Source organism: Mauremys mutica, chromosome 3 (assembly GCF_020497125.1).
Source record: "Mauremys mutica isolate MM-2020 ecotype Southern chromosome 3, ASM2049712v1, whole genome shotgun sequence".
In the NCBI taxonomy this organism is placed as follows: domain Eukaryota; kingdom Metazoa; phylum Chordata; order Testudines; family Geoemydidae; genus Mauremys; species Mauremys mutica.
Genome location: NC_059074.1, coordinates 57,956,445 through 57,971,841, shown reverse-complemented (window position 1 = coordinate 57,971,841; position 15,397 = coordinate 57,956,445). Strand labels below are relative to the sequence as shown.

The following is a 15,397-nucleotide window of genomic DNA, read 5'->3' as shown; positions in this document are numbered from 1 at the left end:
ACAGCCTGATTCTTATTTACATTAAAGCCACTTTGCAGTGTCAGAGTAGTTAAATGTCAGAGTGGTTACACTAAGTATAAAATGAGAATGAGAATCAGGCCCTTATGGTTTACAAGAAGAAAATTGAATAAGATAGTGAAGGTGAGGGGAAGACACAAGCCAAGGGTTAAAGAGCAGGGAGGAGGGCTTAAAGGGGCTTAAAGCAGATAACAGAGAACTGGTCTTTGGAGCCAGGCTATGGAAACTGGGGAGTGGGAGAAATAATCATACCTTCTTTGGTTAAAACTTTACATTCCAGGCAGAAAAAGCTTTTACTTTAAGCCCCCTTTGGGCCCACTCCCCAAATAAACCTAGGCTGCTCTTCAGGGCTGCTGTGTCCCTGCCCCTAACATGCTGTTCCTGCCCCCAGCCTCATCCTGGCACCCTGCTCATGTCTGTGGCATGCCCCTTACACCAGAGCTTGTAAGCAAGTCACAGAAAGGAGGCTAATGGCTGTATTCTGCAGTTCTTGTGCCAGGGGGATCCTCCTCCCATAGCATTTTTAGAGTTCCTTTGCCGCTCTGGCCCTTGCACTTGGTGAAAGAGGCAAGACTAGGGGTCAAGATCTCACTCCAGGAATCTAAGTGATGCATGTAAAGAGTACAAAATCTGCAAGGTTTAGCTGAGACTGAATGGGCAACAGTTCTCTGTCTAGTACCACAAATGTGGTGTGGCATCCTGTGTTTCTTTATAGCTTAAAGGCCATTTCTGCAGAGAAGTATGATTGACTGTTGTCACTGGACAACGTGGCCAGTGACAGACACCAGGTTATGCTACTCTTACTGCAGGGATTTGAGAAACCAGCTCATAAATCATCTTTACTTGGAATCCCTATAAAATTCTGTACTGACACATGACATGATATTTATTAATGACTAGCATGTACTATAATATAGTCTGTGAATCTGATTGTGTGACTCTTAGCCATGGAAGGCACCACTTATTTATATAAGTGTAAAGAACGTGAAGTCACTGCACATGAAAATGGATAATAATTTTACCTCTACTGGTCTTCAAAAAATAATAATATATGGTGTGCCATTAAGGATAAAATTACAATTTCAATGTCAACCCATATTTCATACGGTATATCATTATTAATTATTATTATTATTACTACTTGTCCAGAGGCACCAGTCAGGATGGGAAATTTTTTTGTGCTAGTTGCTTTACAAACCTATCAAAAGACAGGATCCCTGTCCTGAAGACTTTACTATATAAGAAATTAGATTAAATTGTGTATTAAACAAAGGAAGATCTCTATTAATAGCTGAAAAATAAGATTCACTTTCATGAGTTTGGAGTCACCACGTAATTCAGGTGGCAAAGCAAAAAAGAAGTTACAAGAGATTAGCAATCTGTCATCCAAAAGCAAACAACAATAATAATATTCTTCTGATACTACAGTTTATTTCAAATATAACATTTCAGAATTAAGGAAAATAATTAGTTTTATGGTGCATTGTTTTTTGTTAGCCTTTATCAAAATTTCTTCTGTTGTAAATTGTGTGTGATTGACCATTTAAAAAATGACAGACAGGTCAATCTCACTCTGAGTGAACTGAATGGAAATTAGTCTTTTGACTGCAATAATTGCATGATCAAGTCTTTAATGAAGCATTTCATTTCAAGTTATATGCTCCAGTCCATTTCTGACATTTATTTGTTCTTTCCAGTTATTAGTGCCAGTAGGAAACAGCTGTAAGTAGTGAAATGTCAGGAGTGAATGATTACAGCAGAGGAACATTTCTAGGTAGTGTGTCAAATCCCACTCTGATTTAATAATATAGTAATACTGAAGCCTCTCATATGAATACTCATAGGATTATAGTGAGCAGGATTTGGTCTATAATATTTTTCCCTCTTACTGCAAGAAAATGTCCATAGATCAAACCATATGTTGAAGCAAATAATCACATTTGGGTTGTACTATTCACAAGTGCAATAAAAACTGTCAAGTTCATCACTACAAGAGCTAAAGAGGTATTGTACATTCCTGACATTAGTAAAAAAAAATTTGCAGTGCACTTAGTATGATACATTCAATATTGTATGTACTTTGAATCTAATTACTCAGCAATTGTATTTTATGTACAATTCTTCTTCAAGAAAGCTTTACTGAACATTTTCAGTTTGTACTTTCATCCTTTTGAAAGTTATTATAATTACATCATTTATTCATCTACTCTACTGGTCAGTTATCTTACAAATTATTAACCATATGTAATAAAGTATTTAAAAATATGTCAGTGTTACTGTCTCAAAAGCTGTACTATCTGCAAGTGCCAATTTAATAATATTCTATTACTTAGCATATTCTTTCTGTATTTCTGCCTCAATTGCTCAAGTCGTTTAATTATTTTGCACATTCTCCTCCACCCAAAAACATACTGAGGTCCAATCTAGGCCCAATGAAATACATACCGGTTTTGCTACATAGTTAAGTGTGGGAAAACTTGGACCTAAGACTATGAAAATCTCAATAAAGTTTGTTTGGTTTTGGTATTCTTACAATTTAGAGTCTGATTCTACAGTCTTCACCTGGGCAAATCTCCTTATTAAACTACATGGGTGAGTTTGCCTGAATAAGGAATGCAGCTTTAGGTTTTTATATGTGCCACAGTTACTATCATAATGCTGATTTCAGTTTCTGAATAACAAATTCACAGAGTCAGGCTTTCACTTTCCATTTAAAAGGCCACTAATAAGATGGCAGTCCAAAAATGTTATCTTCTCTGATCTACTTTTTCTTGAAGCACCAATGTAGAGTAATTTTGTGTATGTACAGTGGTCACCATTAAAAAAACAACAACAACCTTTCAACATCTACCAAATGTAGCCATTTCACAGCATCACAGGTACATTAACAGCTGGTAAATACTAAACAATCATTCTATGTTAACTAAACCATAGGTTTATTGTCAAGCACAGGGAGGAGAACCTTCTAGTAAGAATAAAATGTTTCAAGCTTCTGAATCTAAAGATCATTATTGGATCTGAGACACATTTCAGATAAATTATGACATGGATGAAATCTGGACATTTCAGATTGGGAAAAGAATGCACAATTTTGGAGAAAAAAACAGCTAGGCCTCTAACTAGAAAATTACTGCTACAGCATTAGTGTTGAGTGTCATGCAGTACACATATCACTGACATTTGGGCAAGTGAAATTCAGATAGGAAACTAAAGAAACATTTTCAATTTTTACTAAATTTTATCTGAAATTTTATCTGTTTGCTCACCTCAGTAAAAAAAATTATTGTTATTCCTCAGTAAAAAAAATAGAGAGAAACCTAAATCCCATCTGAGTGTGTATGCAGGGAGTCGTCAAGATTGTATCTGGGTGGCTAGCCAGAGACACCACCCAGGGTGCCATAGCCATAGTGTTATTATTTGATGCTCGTTTGAGCAGCGCTAGTGCGTGTATGTCTACCTCAGCTGGGAATTACACCTCCAAGCCGCACTGTAGAAGTACCCAGTTTGGTCACAGCTCTAGGACCAAACCCTATTAATCTTACTTAAGCAAATAGTTTAACTGATTCCTTGTGGGACTATTTGTACAATCTAGACAAGCAGAATTTGATCCCAAAATTATCATTATTTTGCAACTTCGAACTTGGATTTATATTAAATTCAGAATAATGTAATGTAAATTGTTATTATGAGAATGATTCTATTAACTAATGAACACAGATATTAAACAAACACCTTTTAATGACAGTATTATTTACAGTTACAGTAGAAAAAAATCCTGGAAATAACTTAGACAATGGAACTTTTAACTATAAATGGCACTCCTTGAATTTCCCATGAACTGATTTATTTCAAGTCAAATGATGTTTAATGTTTACTTATGCCTGCTTCCAAGTCAGCTGTGTTCAGATAATTGATGTTATTGTGAATGAATCAATTCTGAGAGCCTAATAAAGCAGGTCTTACTCGGCCACCTATTTTAATGGGAGTCTCACCTGCGTACATCCAGCAGAATCAGGACCCAAGTTTCTCCTTTCAACATCATTGAAAATTCCAAAGGGACAAGACCCCTTGCAGATCAAGTGCCACCCAGATTGATCTCTGACAAGGTCCTTAAGGTGGTCTATTCAAGTTATGTTCATTACTGGCAATATTTCCCTTTTGCCATGTGACAAATATGCTTAATAGTGATATTACTGTAACTATAGAACAAATCTAAATTTGTAAAAGGCAGTGAAGAAAATGGAGTATACAGATTATAAGTAAACATTTCAAAAGGTAAATTGTCCTCCAATATTATAAGATAATAGCTTTCAAACTGACTAGCATGTTAACATGTCACAGTATTTTACAGCACTACAAATATATGTAGATATGTATCCGTTTTTAAAAATCCTGCTAATACATGTAATTTACTAAACTTAAGAAGCAAGTTTTTTTAGCCTTACCCAATAGGCCTTGAAACAATAATTTCAACTTGAGGTTCTGATTTGGATTCTAAAATAATGTTGTAAACTTCTTCATTTGTAGCTCCAGGCAGGGATTTACCATTCCATTCTAGAACTTCATCCCCTTGAATTTAAAAAGAAAGATATTTTTAATCTTATTTTCCATATTTTTCACAAAAACAGCAAAACATATTTAAAGTCAATGCATCTCTAAGCTACATTCCCTAAAATCAAAAATACTATTGTGGAGATATTAGAAAGAGTTTTTAAGACACTCTCAATACTTGTTTTCAAAACATTGCTATCACCTGCAAACTGTATTTTTTATGTATTTCTTAAATAATATGGCAACCAGTATTGTACCATGGAATGAAAGCGGTGTGCTACCTTTTGAAAGTAACTTTATTAACGAGAGCTGGTACCCTGTGTATAATAAAGATAGGCTGATCTCCAAAAGTGAAATTTCTGATTACCTAAGAGTTAAAAACTTACAAATCATGAGATTTTTCATTGACAGTTACATAATATGTATTTAATATGACCTTACAAAATATTTTCTAAAATGAGGTCAAATTAATTCTTGGGAAAACAATTAAAGAAGTTCCCAGTTACTACCAGGGCCAATCATAAGGAGTAAACAAAAGCACTGCAACGCACACTGCATTTTGTTTTATTACCATTTTATTTAATGATGATGACATAGTATTTCTTAGCCCTGGTCTACACTACGAGTTTAGGTCGAATTTAGGGGTGTTAGATCAATTTAACCCTGCACCCGTCCACACAACTAAGCCATTTTTGTTGACTTAAAAGGCTCTTAAAATCGATTTCGGTACTCCTCCCCAATGAGGGGATTAGCGCTGAAATCGACCTTACTGGGTCGAATTTGGGGTAGTGTGGAAGCAATTCGACGGTATTGGCTTCTGGGAGCTATCCCAGAGTGCTCCATTGTGACCGCTCTGGACAGCACTCTCAACTCCGATGCACTGGCCAGATAGACAGGAAAAGTCCCACAAACTTTTGAATTTCATTTCCTGTTTGGCCAACGTGGCGAGCTGATCAGCACAGGTGACCATGCAGAACTCATCAGCACAGGTGACCATACAGTCCCAGAATCACAAAAGAGCTCCAGCATGGACTGAACGGGAGGTACTGGATCTGATCGCTGTTTGGGGAGACGAATCCGTGCTATCAGAACCACCCGCAACAATGTTTTTGCCCCATCAGGCATTGGGAGTTCAACCCAGAATTCCAATTGGCGGTGGAGACTGCGGGAACTGTGGGATAGCTACCACAGTGCAATGCTCCGAAAGTCGACGCTAGCCTCGGTACTGTGGACGCACACCGCCGACTTAATGCGCGTAGTGGGTACACACAATCGATTGTATCTAATCAATTTCTAAAAAAATCGACTTCTATTAAATTGACCTAATTTCATAGTGTAGACATACCCTTAGGGTATGTCTACACTACCAGATTAGTTCGATTTAACTTAATTCGAATTTGTGGAATCAACCTTACAAAGTCGAATTTGTGTGTCCACACTAAGGACACTAATTCGACTTTGTGAGTCCACACTAACGGGGCAAGTGTCGACATCGGAAGTGGTGCATTGTGGGAAGCTATCCCACAGTTCCTGCAGTCCCCACTGCCCATTTGAATTCTGGGATTTCCCCACAATGCATGCTGGGGGGAAAAATGTGTCGAGGGTGGTCTTGGGTAACTGTCATAATTCAACATGCTTTCGGACGTCTCAAGGGGAGATGGAGGAGCTTACTGACTTGCTCGGATCTCAGCGAAACCAATATCCCCATTGTTATTGCAGCTTGCTGTGTGCTCCACAATCTCTGTGAGAGCAAGGGGGAGACCTTTATGGCGGGATGGGAGGTTGAGGCAAATTGCCTGGCTGCTGATTATGCTCAGCCAGACAGCCGTGCAATTAGAAGAGCCTAGCGGGAAGCGCTGTGCATCCGGGAGGCTTTGAAAGCTAGGTTCCTCAGGGAGCAGGGTAACCTGTGACTGTTCAGTTTCTTTACAGAGAAGCTGAACCTGCCCCTGCTTCAGTTACTGTTGACTTTCTTCTGCGGTTACATAACCCGTTCACCACGTTTCCCCCCTTCCAACACACGTTTAAAAATAAAGTTAATGGAACATTGTTAATTAACAACGTTTTCTTTATTAATGAATTCGCGTTAAAGGGTTGAAACAGGGACGCAGACTGTGGTGGGTAGGGTGTGCAGTGATGTTAACACCGCTTCTACACTCAAGGAATGATAGGCTCCTGCTCCTAGAGCGATCTGCAGTGCCGGACTGGTTGTTTCAACGGAGCCTGCCATCCCTCCTTTTCGGGACTCTGTGGACTCTATGTGACCTTGTGGCGGGGGAGGACTGTTACAGATTCCCCTGCTGCGTGGCTCTGTGGTCCGGGACAAGGACCGCTGCATAAGTTCTGTAACCGCCCTCCCATGCCACAAAGTCACGTACCCCCCACCCACACAGAACATGGAAAACACCTCCCAGACCGACCAGGGTGCCTACTGACTGCACTGTGTGTGTGACCTGCTGTTGATCCTGCCCCAGTGTCTGTACCCTGGTAAAGGTGACTGTCCTATGCAATTAACAACCCTCCTCCCCCCGCCCTTCACAGACAGTCTTCTGTAGAAAAACTTGACGGAAATAGTAATTAACAGCAAACTACTTTTAATAATCAACTACACAGTTAGGGGATGAAACTGGGATTGGGGCTTCGGTGAGCCAGGAAGGGAAGGACTTCTCAACATTTAGGGAATGAGAGCCTTCTTGTATTTGTGCACTCTGCAGGGGTGCAGTGACAGTTTTCACGGCCCCTGTCGCCCCTCCTTCTTGTTACTTTGGGTGAGGGGGGGTTTGGGACTTTGTGGCGGGGGCGGCGGTTGCAGATACAGTGCAGGGGGGCTCTGTCCTCCTGCCTGCGGTCCTGCAGAACATCCACAAGGCGCCGGAGCGTGTCAAATTTTCCCTGGGCATTTCTTGTGTGGCTGGTCAGAACATCCAAGCTCGGACTGCTGTCCAGAGCATCAACAGAGTGGTGCACTGTGGGATAGCTCCCGGAGCTACTAAGGTCGATTTCCGTCCACACATAGCCTAATTCGACATAGCCATGTCGAATTTAGCGCTACTCCCCTCGTCGGGGAGGAGTACAGAATTCGAATTAAAGAGCCCTCTAGGTCGAACTAATTAGCTTCCTGGTATGGACGGGTGCACGGTTAAGTCGAATTAACGCTGCTAAATTCAACATAAACTCCTAGTGTAGATCAGGCCTTAGACTCAGTCCTGTACCAATGACTCAGGTATGGTGTTGGGCTTTAACTGTGCTGCTGGAGGTCTTTGGATAAGATCTAAAGCAAGGCCTGAAAAACTGAGTTTGTTAAAAATCTAAAGGAATTCTTCATAAGACTAAAGTCCATCCTAGTCAAACTTGATTTCAGATAATTACATTCTACCTTCCACAATTCTATGTTCTGTTCAACAATTGCTATTCTTTCACCTCCGAGGAATCTGCAATTCAGGAGTAGACATAAAGATCCCTGTACAGAGTTTGTATATGTTTGTAAAGCACTTTGGGATCCTTTAGGATGTGAGATGTTATAGTACATTAATGTAGGAGTATTATCATTCAGTGTTGCTGAAGTTAGTTTTCCTCTTTGAAGTGGCGGGAAATAAACTGGGTTTGGTATTTCCTAACTTTTGAATGTTTGACTTTACAACCTTAATAATGTTGTTTTAATATAGATTGTGTGCATAATTTTCCTAGATTTTTTTTAAAGAAAACTGGAAAAATATTAGCATGTGGCATCATATTGACATTTGTATGTTCAGTAGCATGGCTGAACCCTTTAGATCAGTGGTTCTCAACTGATGACACATAGTGGGCCTCATATGCAGCCCAGAATGTATTATCTGGGCCACAGGGGCTGGGTGGCAGGGCAGCAGCAGCCCTGACCCCGACCCTCGCTATGTGGGATGGACAGCTGCCCACCCTGGACACCGGGGCCAGAAGGCTACCCCGGACACTGGTCCCCAACATGCAGCTGCCCTGACCCTGGACCCACTGGGGCCAGGTGGCTGCCCTGGACCCCTGTCACGCAGCTGCCCAGCAGCCCCAGCCCCCACTACACAGGGCAGGCTAGCTGGCTCAGACCTTTAGCTTGTGGGCCCTGGCGGAGCCCCGACCCACACCAGGTGGGGTGGGCCAGCAGCCCCGGAGCTTGTGGGGCTGGACAGCTGCACCGGACCCCAGAGCTCGCAGGGCTGGCCAGGAACCCCAGATCCCCAACCCTGTGGGGCCACTGGCAATCCCTGACCCGATGGGGCCCATTGGCTGCTCCCACCCCAAACTCCTGCCACACTGGGCATGCCGGCATCTCTGACCCCGCCGCACCGGGCAGTGGGGCAGCCCAGCCGGACACCCCTGTGCTGGGCAGTGGGGCAGCTTTTTTTTGTATAATTGGAGCTATGCCAATCTCCTAGAACTGGAAGGGACCTTGAAAGGTCATCGAGTCCAGCCCCCTGCCTTCACTAGCAGGACCAATTTTTGCCCCAGATCCCTAAGTGGCCTCCTCAAGGATTGAACTCACAACCCTGGGTTTAGCAGGCCAATGCTCAAACCACTGAGCTATCCCTCCCCATGTGCTGGGCAGCTGGGAATCCAGGATCTCAGGCACGGCCTTTCAACTCTGTGCTAATTGGGCCACATGTGGCCCGTGGGCGGAGAACTGCACAGACCTCTGTCCATTAAGCTAATGGAGTAACCGATAACAGTAATAGGTTGTCATCCTCAGTGTGGACCAGGACTAATGAGAGATGTTACACACTGACACTGGTTTTCACAGATATTGCTGACAGAAAAGGAGTAGTGAGATTCAAGAGTTTTTGGTTCCATTCCAGGCTTTGGAGGGCACAGACTTACATGCCAGTTCCCACCAAGTTTGACTCCTTCTGCCTTGTCCCCTCCAACCTGTCCCTCTCCCAATCTCATTTTCCTCACCTAGCCAGTCCCTGTCTCATGCTTCTCATCCCAGTCCCTTTACCTAGCAAGTCATAATCTCACTCTTCCTTACTCTCCACTTACATTCGCAGTCTCCTTGACAGTTCCCAACTGCCTGCAGCTACTTCTCACCAGGTTCCTCACTCAGCCAGTCCTCCATTCACCCCTCCTGGCTCTTCATCTAACCTGTCTCACACCCAACTCGGCCTTTAATCCCCTCCCATCTGTCCTCACTATCTCCCAGGCTCTCTCCTCATCCAATTGCAGTGTCTGCCTATTCCCTTCCAGCTGCTTGTCCCAGTCTCTTTGCCTAGACACTCCCAGTTCTTCCCCCGCATTCTGGCTCCTTGTCAGATCCATCTCCTCTCCCCCTCAGTCTCTTACCGAGTCAGTCCAGCTCCCAGTCTCAGTTTCATTGCCAGCCAGTCCCAGTCACCACTTTCCCCCTTAATTTCCAATCCCAGTTTCCCTCTTACCTTTTGCCAGCTGCCAATCTCAGAATTAAATCTAGGTGCAGTTCATTTTCAAGGCATTGCACTTTTTCCTGTTTTCGTTCAATTGTTTTTGTTTGGAGTATTATTTACAAACAATTTTCATGATAAAATGATTTTATTTGAGAAAATCTTTTCACTTTTTTCCTAAAACCATTCATTCTTTATTTTATTAATATTACTGGCAAAACTCAATGTTGATCCTTAGCAGCTAACAATTACTGTATAGAATTCGCACATATATGTAAGCAAAACGTAATTATGTATTAATACATTAGTCATGTATTTAAAACTGCCCACATAAACATGAAAAACATTTTTCATTATTTACAATATTTTTATACAAAAATTATCCACATAACATTAACAATTTCATTTTAGAAAGTCACAACAACAACATAAATTTGTCTGAAAATAGTTGATTTCATTACCTGCTCTTAGATGTCCCACCACATCAGCTAGACTACCCTTCTTTACTTTGGTAATGAAGGCACCAAGTCGTCCTAAATCTGTCATTTTTCCTCCAACAACCTGGATAATCATAAATGTATGAGTTTTCAAACCACAAACTTGGCAACATATTAAGGAATATTAAGTTTAGCTTGTATGGTTTATTTAATCACATTAACATTATATTTAAAACTAGGACCTCAGTCATTCATAATTAACTGTGTTGTTATTATCAGTGGTATTTGTATATGGACTTCACACTAAGGAGAGTGTCATATAAAAAAGAATTGTGTCATATAGAGAGTGAAGAGAACTTGAAATTCCCTTTTACTTGCCTTTGTAAAACACTAGTTTAATTAGTCTAATTCAGAATGTATAGCATACCATTTCAAATATCAGAAATGATCAGTTGTGGGGTTTTTGAGACAATAATCAAGAAAACATGTTTTGTTCAAATCTATGGTTAACTGTTTGGGATGTGCAGAAACAGCAGATTGTAAGCATGGAAATTCCTTACACAGCAGTCACTACAAAAGTGCTAAAAAACTTTTACAATAATGTAAAAGTTGAAACTCTCAACTAAAAATGTATTGTGTGCAGTGTTAGGGAATACATGAGAACAGTACATCTAAATACAACACATGGAACAATATTATTACCAGCTAACAACAGACACTGACATCTTCATCAGAACACAGTAAAGATTCAATGAAAGAGTAAGTAAGGCAGAGGCACCAGACTTCTCCCATCCTCTGTCCAACAGAGATGAGAGTGTCCTCCAAATAAGGATGCAAAGGACATTGATGGAGAAAGTGACATGAGTCTCTTCAAAGGGACTCAGGCAAGAAAGAGTGCTAAAACCTCTTTCCTCTCAGCTACAGAAATTGCTGATTGTCTTATTAATGACACTCCAGTTAATAAATAACATCAGTACAAAAAACAAAGACATATTGACATTTTTACAGTATGTGAACATGTGTAGCAATTAAACAGATTTTGCTTTTGTCTACAGTGGTCACTGTCAATTCAGACATATTACCCAGGGCTGAGAGTCTCTATTTGGAATTTTAAAAATGCTATCAAAATACAAAAAATTGTAATGATACAAGTTACACCACTTGCGCACAGTAAAAAAAAAAAATTTACACGAAGTACAGGCCTAAAGATTTTTTTAAATCAATACAAAACCAATATTTTGATCATGCTGGTTTTACATGTCCTTCCTGAATGGCTAAGTTGTCCTAATGAATCTGTCCAGCCAGTGGTCTTCTCAGAAATATTCTGCATAGAGTTTTATAATGAAATGCACTATAATGTTCATTACCCAGTGTAGCAGCCATTGATAAAGTTTTATTTATTCACATTGCCACAGTGGTGGCTGATCTTAATTTTAGACACTGACTTATACAATTGAATCTCAGGGCAGGTCTACACTAAGGGCGGGGGTCAAACTAGGGTACGCAAGTTCAGCTACGTGAATAGCGTAGCTGAACTCGAAGTACCCTAGTTCGAACTACTTACCCGTCCAGACGCCGCGGGATCGAAGTCCGCGGCTCCAAGGTCGACTCCGCCACCGCCTTTTGCAGTGGTGGAGTACCGGAGTCGACCGCGGCGCTTCCGGAGTTCGAACTATCGCGTCTAGATGAGACGCGATAGTTTGAACTCCGAGAAGTCGAACTCACCGCGTCGACCCGGACGGTAAGTGTAGACTAGCCCTCAGGCAGTCTCCCCTAGCTTTAAGGATGCAACAGGACACTCTGCTAAGCCCACCGGTGAATCAATAATCTGTAGTATGGCACATAACAAATCAAGGTAAGACACAAGAAAGGAAGAGTAGAGGTTCCCTAAAAGTCTTAATTCTGGGGCCCAGGGTGAAACTGGCAAAAAGTCAAAACTCACCAGTTTTGCTACAGATGCAAAAATATTAAGATAATTATATTAAACAGCAGTACTGCTAGGTTTTGAAGAGCAGTTATTTATTTAAGATGACCTATCCAAAACTATGCACATGCACTGTTATACACTGTGTGCCATTTGTGTTTCTTCCTGGAAGTGCAGATTTTAAACACTGATTTTGTGAATATTAGTGTCTAGATGACACTCATGAATGTGGAACGTGAGATGAAGATTACACGATTGAAATGCATGAAGTAAAATCGGTAAATCCATGAATGCATTAGGATGTACTGTGTATGCTTGGAGAACAGGCAGATGAATAGACTGTGTTCTACCTCATGGTCTTCTAATCAAAACAGTTCTGTTCTTTTGCCGGGGTAAATAGGCCAATGTAAAAAAGGGATTAAAGAAGGTTTCCCCTGATAATATTTCACTTTAATTTTTCAAGGCTTAACAAAGTCCTCATGAGTTAGGGTGCATTTCCATCCATCTTGCTCAATTTTGATTTAAAAAAACAAAACAAAAAAACACCTGAGGCTAAATCTTGAGCTTTGTTGAACACTTGCAACCTCAGGGTACTTGATGGTCCTAAGCATTTTTGAGGAGGCACTCAGTATCTGGTAGGGTCAGGATCTAAATTATAGAATTTCATACCATGTTTTATCTATCTATCTATCTATCTATCTATCTATCTATCTATCTATCTATCTATCTATCTATCTATCTATCTATCTATCTATCTAGTGTGTGTGTTTCTTCTGTGTTTTATTTTTGTGTGTTTTACAGAGAGACAGAGAAGGTGTTCTTATATCTGGGTAAAATATATATATATATTCACACACACACACACTGAGGTCATTATTCATGACAGATTAAATGGACACAATCAGCTGCAGCTACTGTATGTTACATGGTAAAAGGCTGCACCATCAATGGGGTCCTAGTACGCATAAGAGAGTGGAGGGCAATATTTGATATATTTGCATCAGTTCAGGATGCTGGATGCTGTCCAATACACAGGGGAAAAAGGTATGTTCCACTCTTTTTTAACATAACTATGTAAAATTGGTCTCAAATGGCAGTATAATTAAGAGATTTTCTGGATATCTATGATATGCTATAAACTGTTGTCTATTAGGCTAATGGAAGTTTCATTCATTTACAGCATAACCTTTGTAATACTTACTTTTAGCCCCAGTAATGCACCTGACTCTTTTGGCATGGTAGTTCTCTTGTTAAGAATAACACGTCCAATTAAGCGATCTCCCTCTTTAGATGGTTGCCACGTTACGGGATGCTATTAGAAAATATCAGTGGAAGCAAAAATGTGGAAACAAAAAAAGTGGAAATCTCTTCCGATTTTACACACACAAATGGAATCAGCTAAATTATGTCACAGTAGAGATAAATCCAATTAATCTTTGACTGCATAATGTCTGACAAAATTCTCTCTGTTATAATACTATAGTTAAGGCCCTACCAAATTCATGGCCACGAAAAACGCATCACGAACTGTGAAATCTGGTCTCCCGCCATGAAATCTGATCTTTTGTGTGCTTTTACCCTATGCTACAGATTTCACAGGGGGAGACCAGCGTTTCTCAAACTGGAGGTCCTGACCTAAAAGGGAGTTGCAGGGGGGTCACAAGGTTATTTAAGGGGGGGGTTATGGTATTGCCACCTTTATTTCTGCGCTCCCTTCAGAGCTGGATGGCCGGAGAGCAACAGCTGTTGGCCGGGCGCCCAGCTCTGAAGACAGCACCCAGCCTGCAGTGCATAAATAAAGGTGACAATACCATACCATGCCATCCTTACATCTGAGCTGCTGCTGGTGGTGGCTCTGCCTTCAGAGCTGGGATCTCAGCCTGCAGCCGCTAATCTCCAGCTGCCCAGCTCTGAAGGCAGTGCCGCTGTCAGCAGCAGTGCAGAAGTAAGGGTAATAGTACCAACAGTCCCCCTCCAATACACCTTCCTCCCGCCCCCCCGCCCCATCCTCCACCCCGACAACTCCTCTTTGGGTCAGGACCCCTACAATTACAACACTGTGAAATTTCAGATTTAAATAGCTGAAATCATGAAATTTACTATTTTAAAAACCCTGCGACCATGAAATTGACCAAAATGGACTGTGAATTTGGTAGGGCCCTAACTACAATTCTTGACTCCTGCTTTATTAAATATTTACAATTATCCTTCCTCATTGTAAAATTATCTCAACACCCAAAATGTGCAAGTGCAGTTATAAAACGGATTTGAAGCTTAATGCATTTAAGATGTATTTCAACTTGTAAAAATAAATGCATTACTTTGTATTCCATTATCTTGAAAATTCCTTTTAAAAAATAACAGTCCTGTAGAATAATATTTATGTTATTCGGCTGTTTCAGATATGTTCATTATATAGGAAAAGTCTGATGATCCTTTTCCCATTGGAGTCCAGGGCAAAAATTCTGCTGACATCATTGGTGTCTAACTGATAGCCTAATGGATTGAAATACAATCCCTCATTTGAAAAAAATCTCTATTTCAGATTAAATACTCAAAGTTATTTTTCTAATATAGATTCAGATAGAAAATATCTTGCTTATTTTGATTTTCATGATCTAGAAACATTTTTTTCACATTTTTAGAACAAAGTTCTAGTATCAATGAACATCTTACAAGACTGAAATTCATAATTTAATAGATTCTAAGACTAGAAGGCACCACTGTGATGCAAATGAAATAATTAACAAATCTCTTAACAATTTATTTCATACCTATAAACCTACATTGCCTATATCTTACCGAACTAATAGGGGATGTCTCTCTACTGTGCCACGTGGCAGGATCCAGCCAGTAATAATCCAAGTCACCTGGAAGAATATGAATGGAAAGAAATGTGTAATCTCCTATAGAGAGATATGTGTGTGAATGCATCATCTGCATGCATGAATTTTAATGTACAATAATTCTATGAAGCAAATGCATAAATTATACCATGATTTCAATGATCTTAAATGTTTTAATTTAGGGACAACAATATATACTAACACTTCAAAAATAAAAATGTGTCACAGTACAAAGACCTT

At 40.4% G+C, this 15,397-nt stretch overlaps 1 protein-coding gene across 3 annotated transcripts in view; it reads right to left on the bottom strand.

Annotated features, from left to right (window-relative positions):
* Positions 1-15,397, bottom strand: part of RIMS1 (regulating synaptic membrane exocytosis 1) — a 348,972-nt gene that overhangs the window by 204,114 nt on the left and 129,461 nt on the right. For all 3 annotated transcript variants that reach the window (XM_045010069.1, XM_045010070.1, XM_045010068.1), the window contains exons 4-7: positions 15,114-15,181; positions 13,513-13,623; positions 10,412-10,511; positions 4,464-4,587 (exon numbers count right to left, since the gene is read on the bottom strand). In XM_045010069.1, coding sequence (XP_044866004.1) covers positions 4,464-4,587; positions 10,412-10,511; positions 13,513-13,623; positions 15,114-15,181 — 403 coding nt within the window. The remainder of the gene's footprint in view (positions 1-4,463; positions 4,588-10,411; positions 10,512-13,512; positions 13,624-15,113; positions 15,182-15,397) is intronic.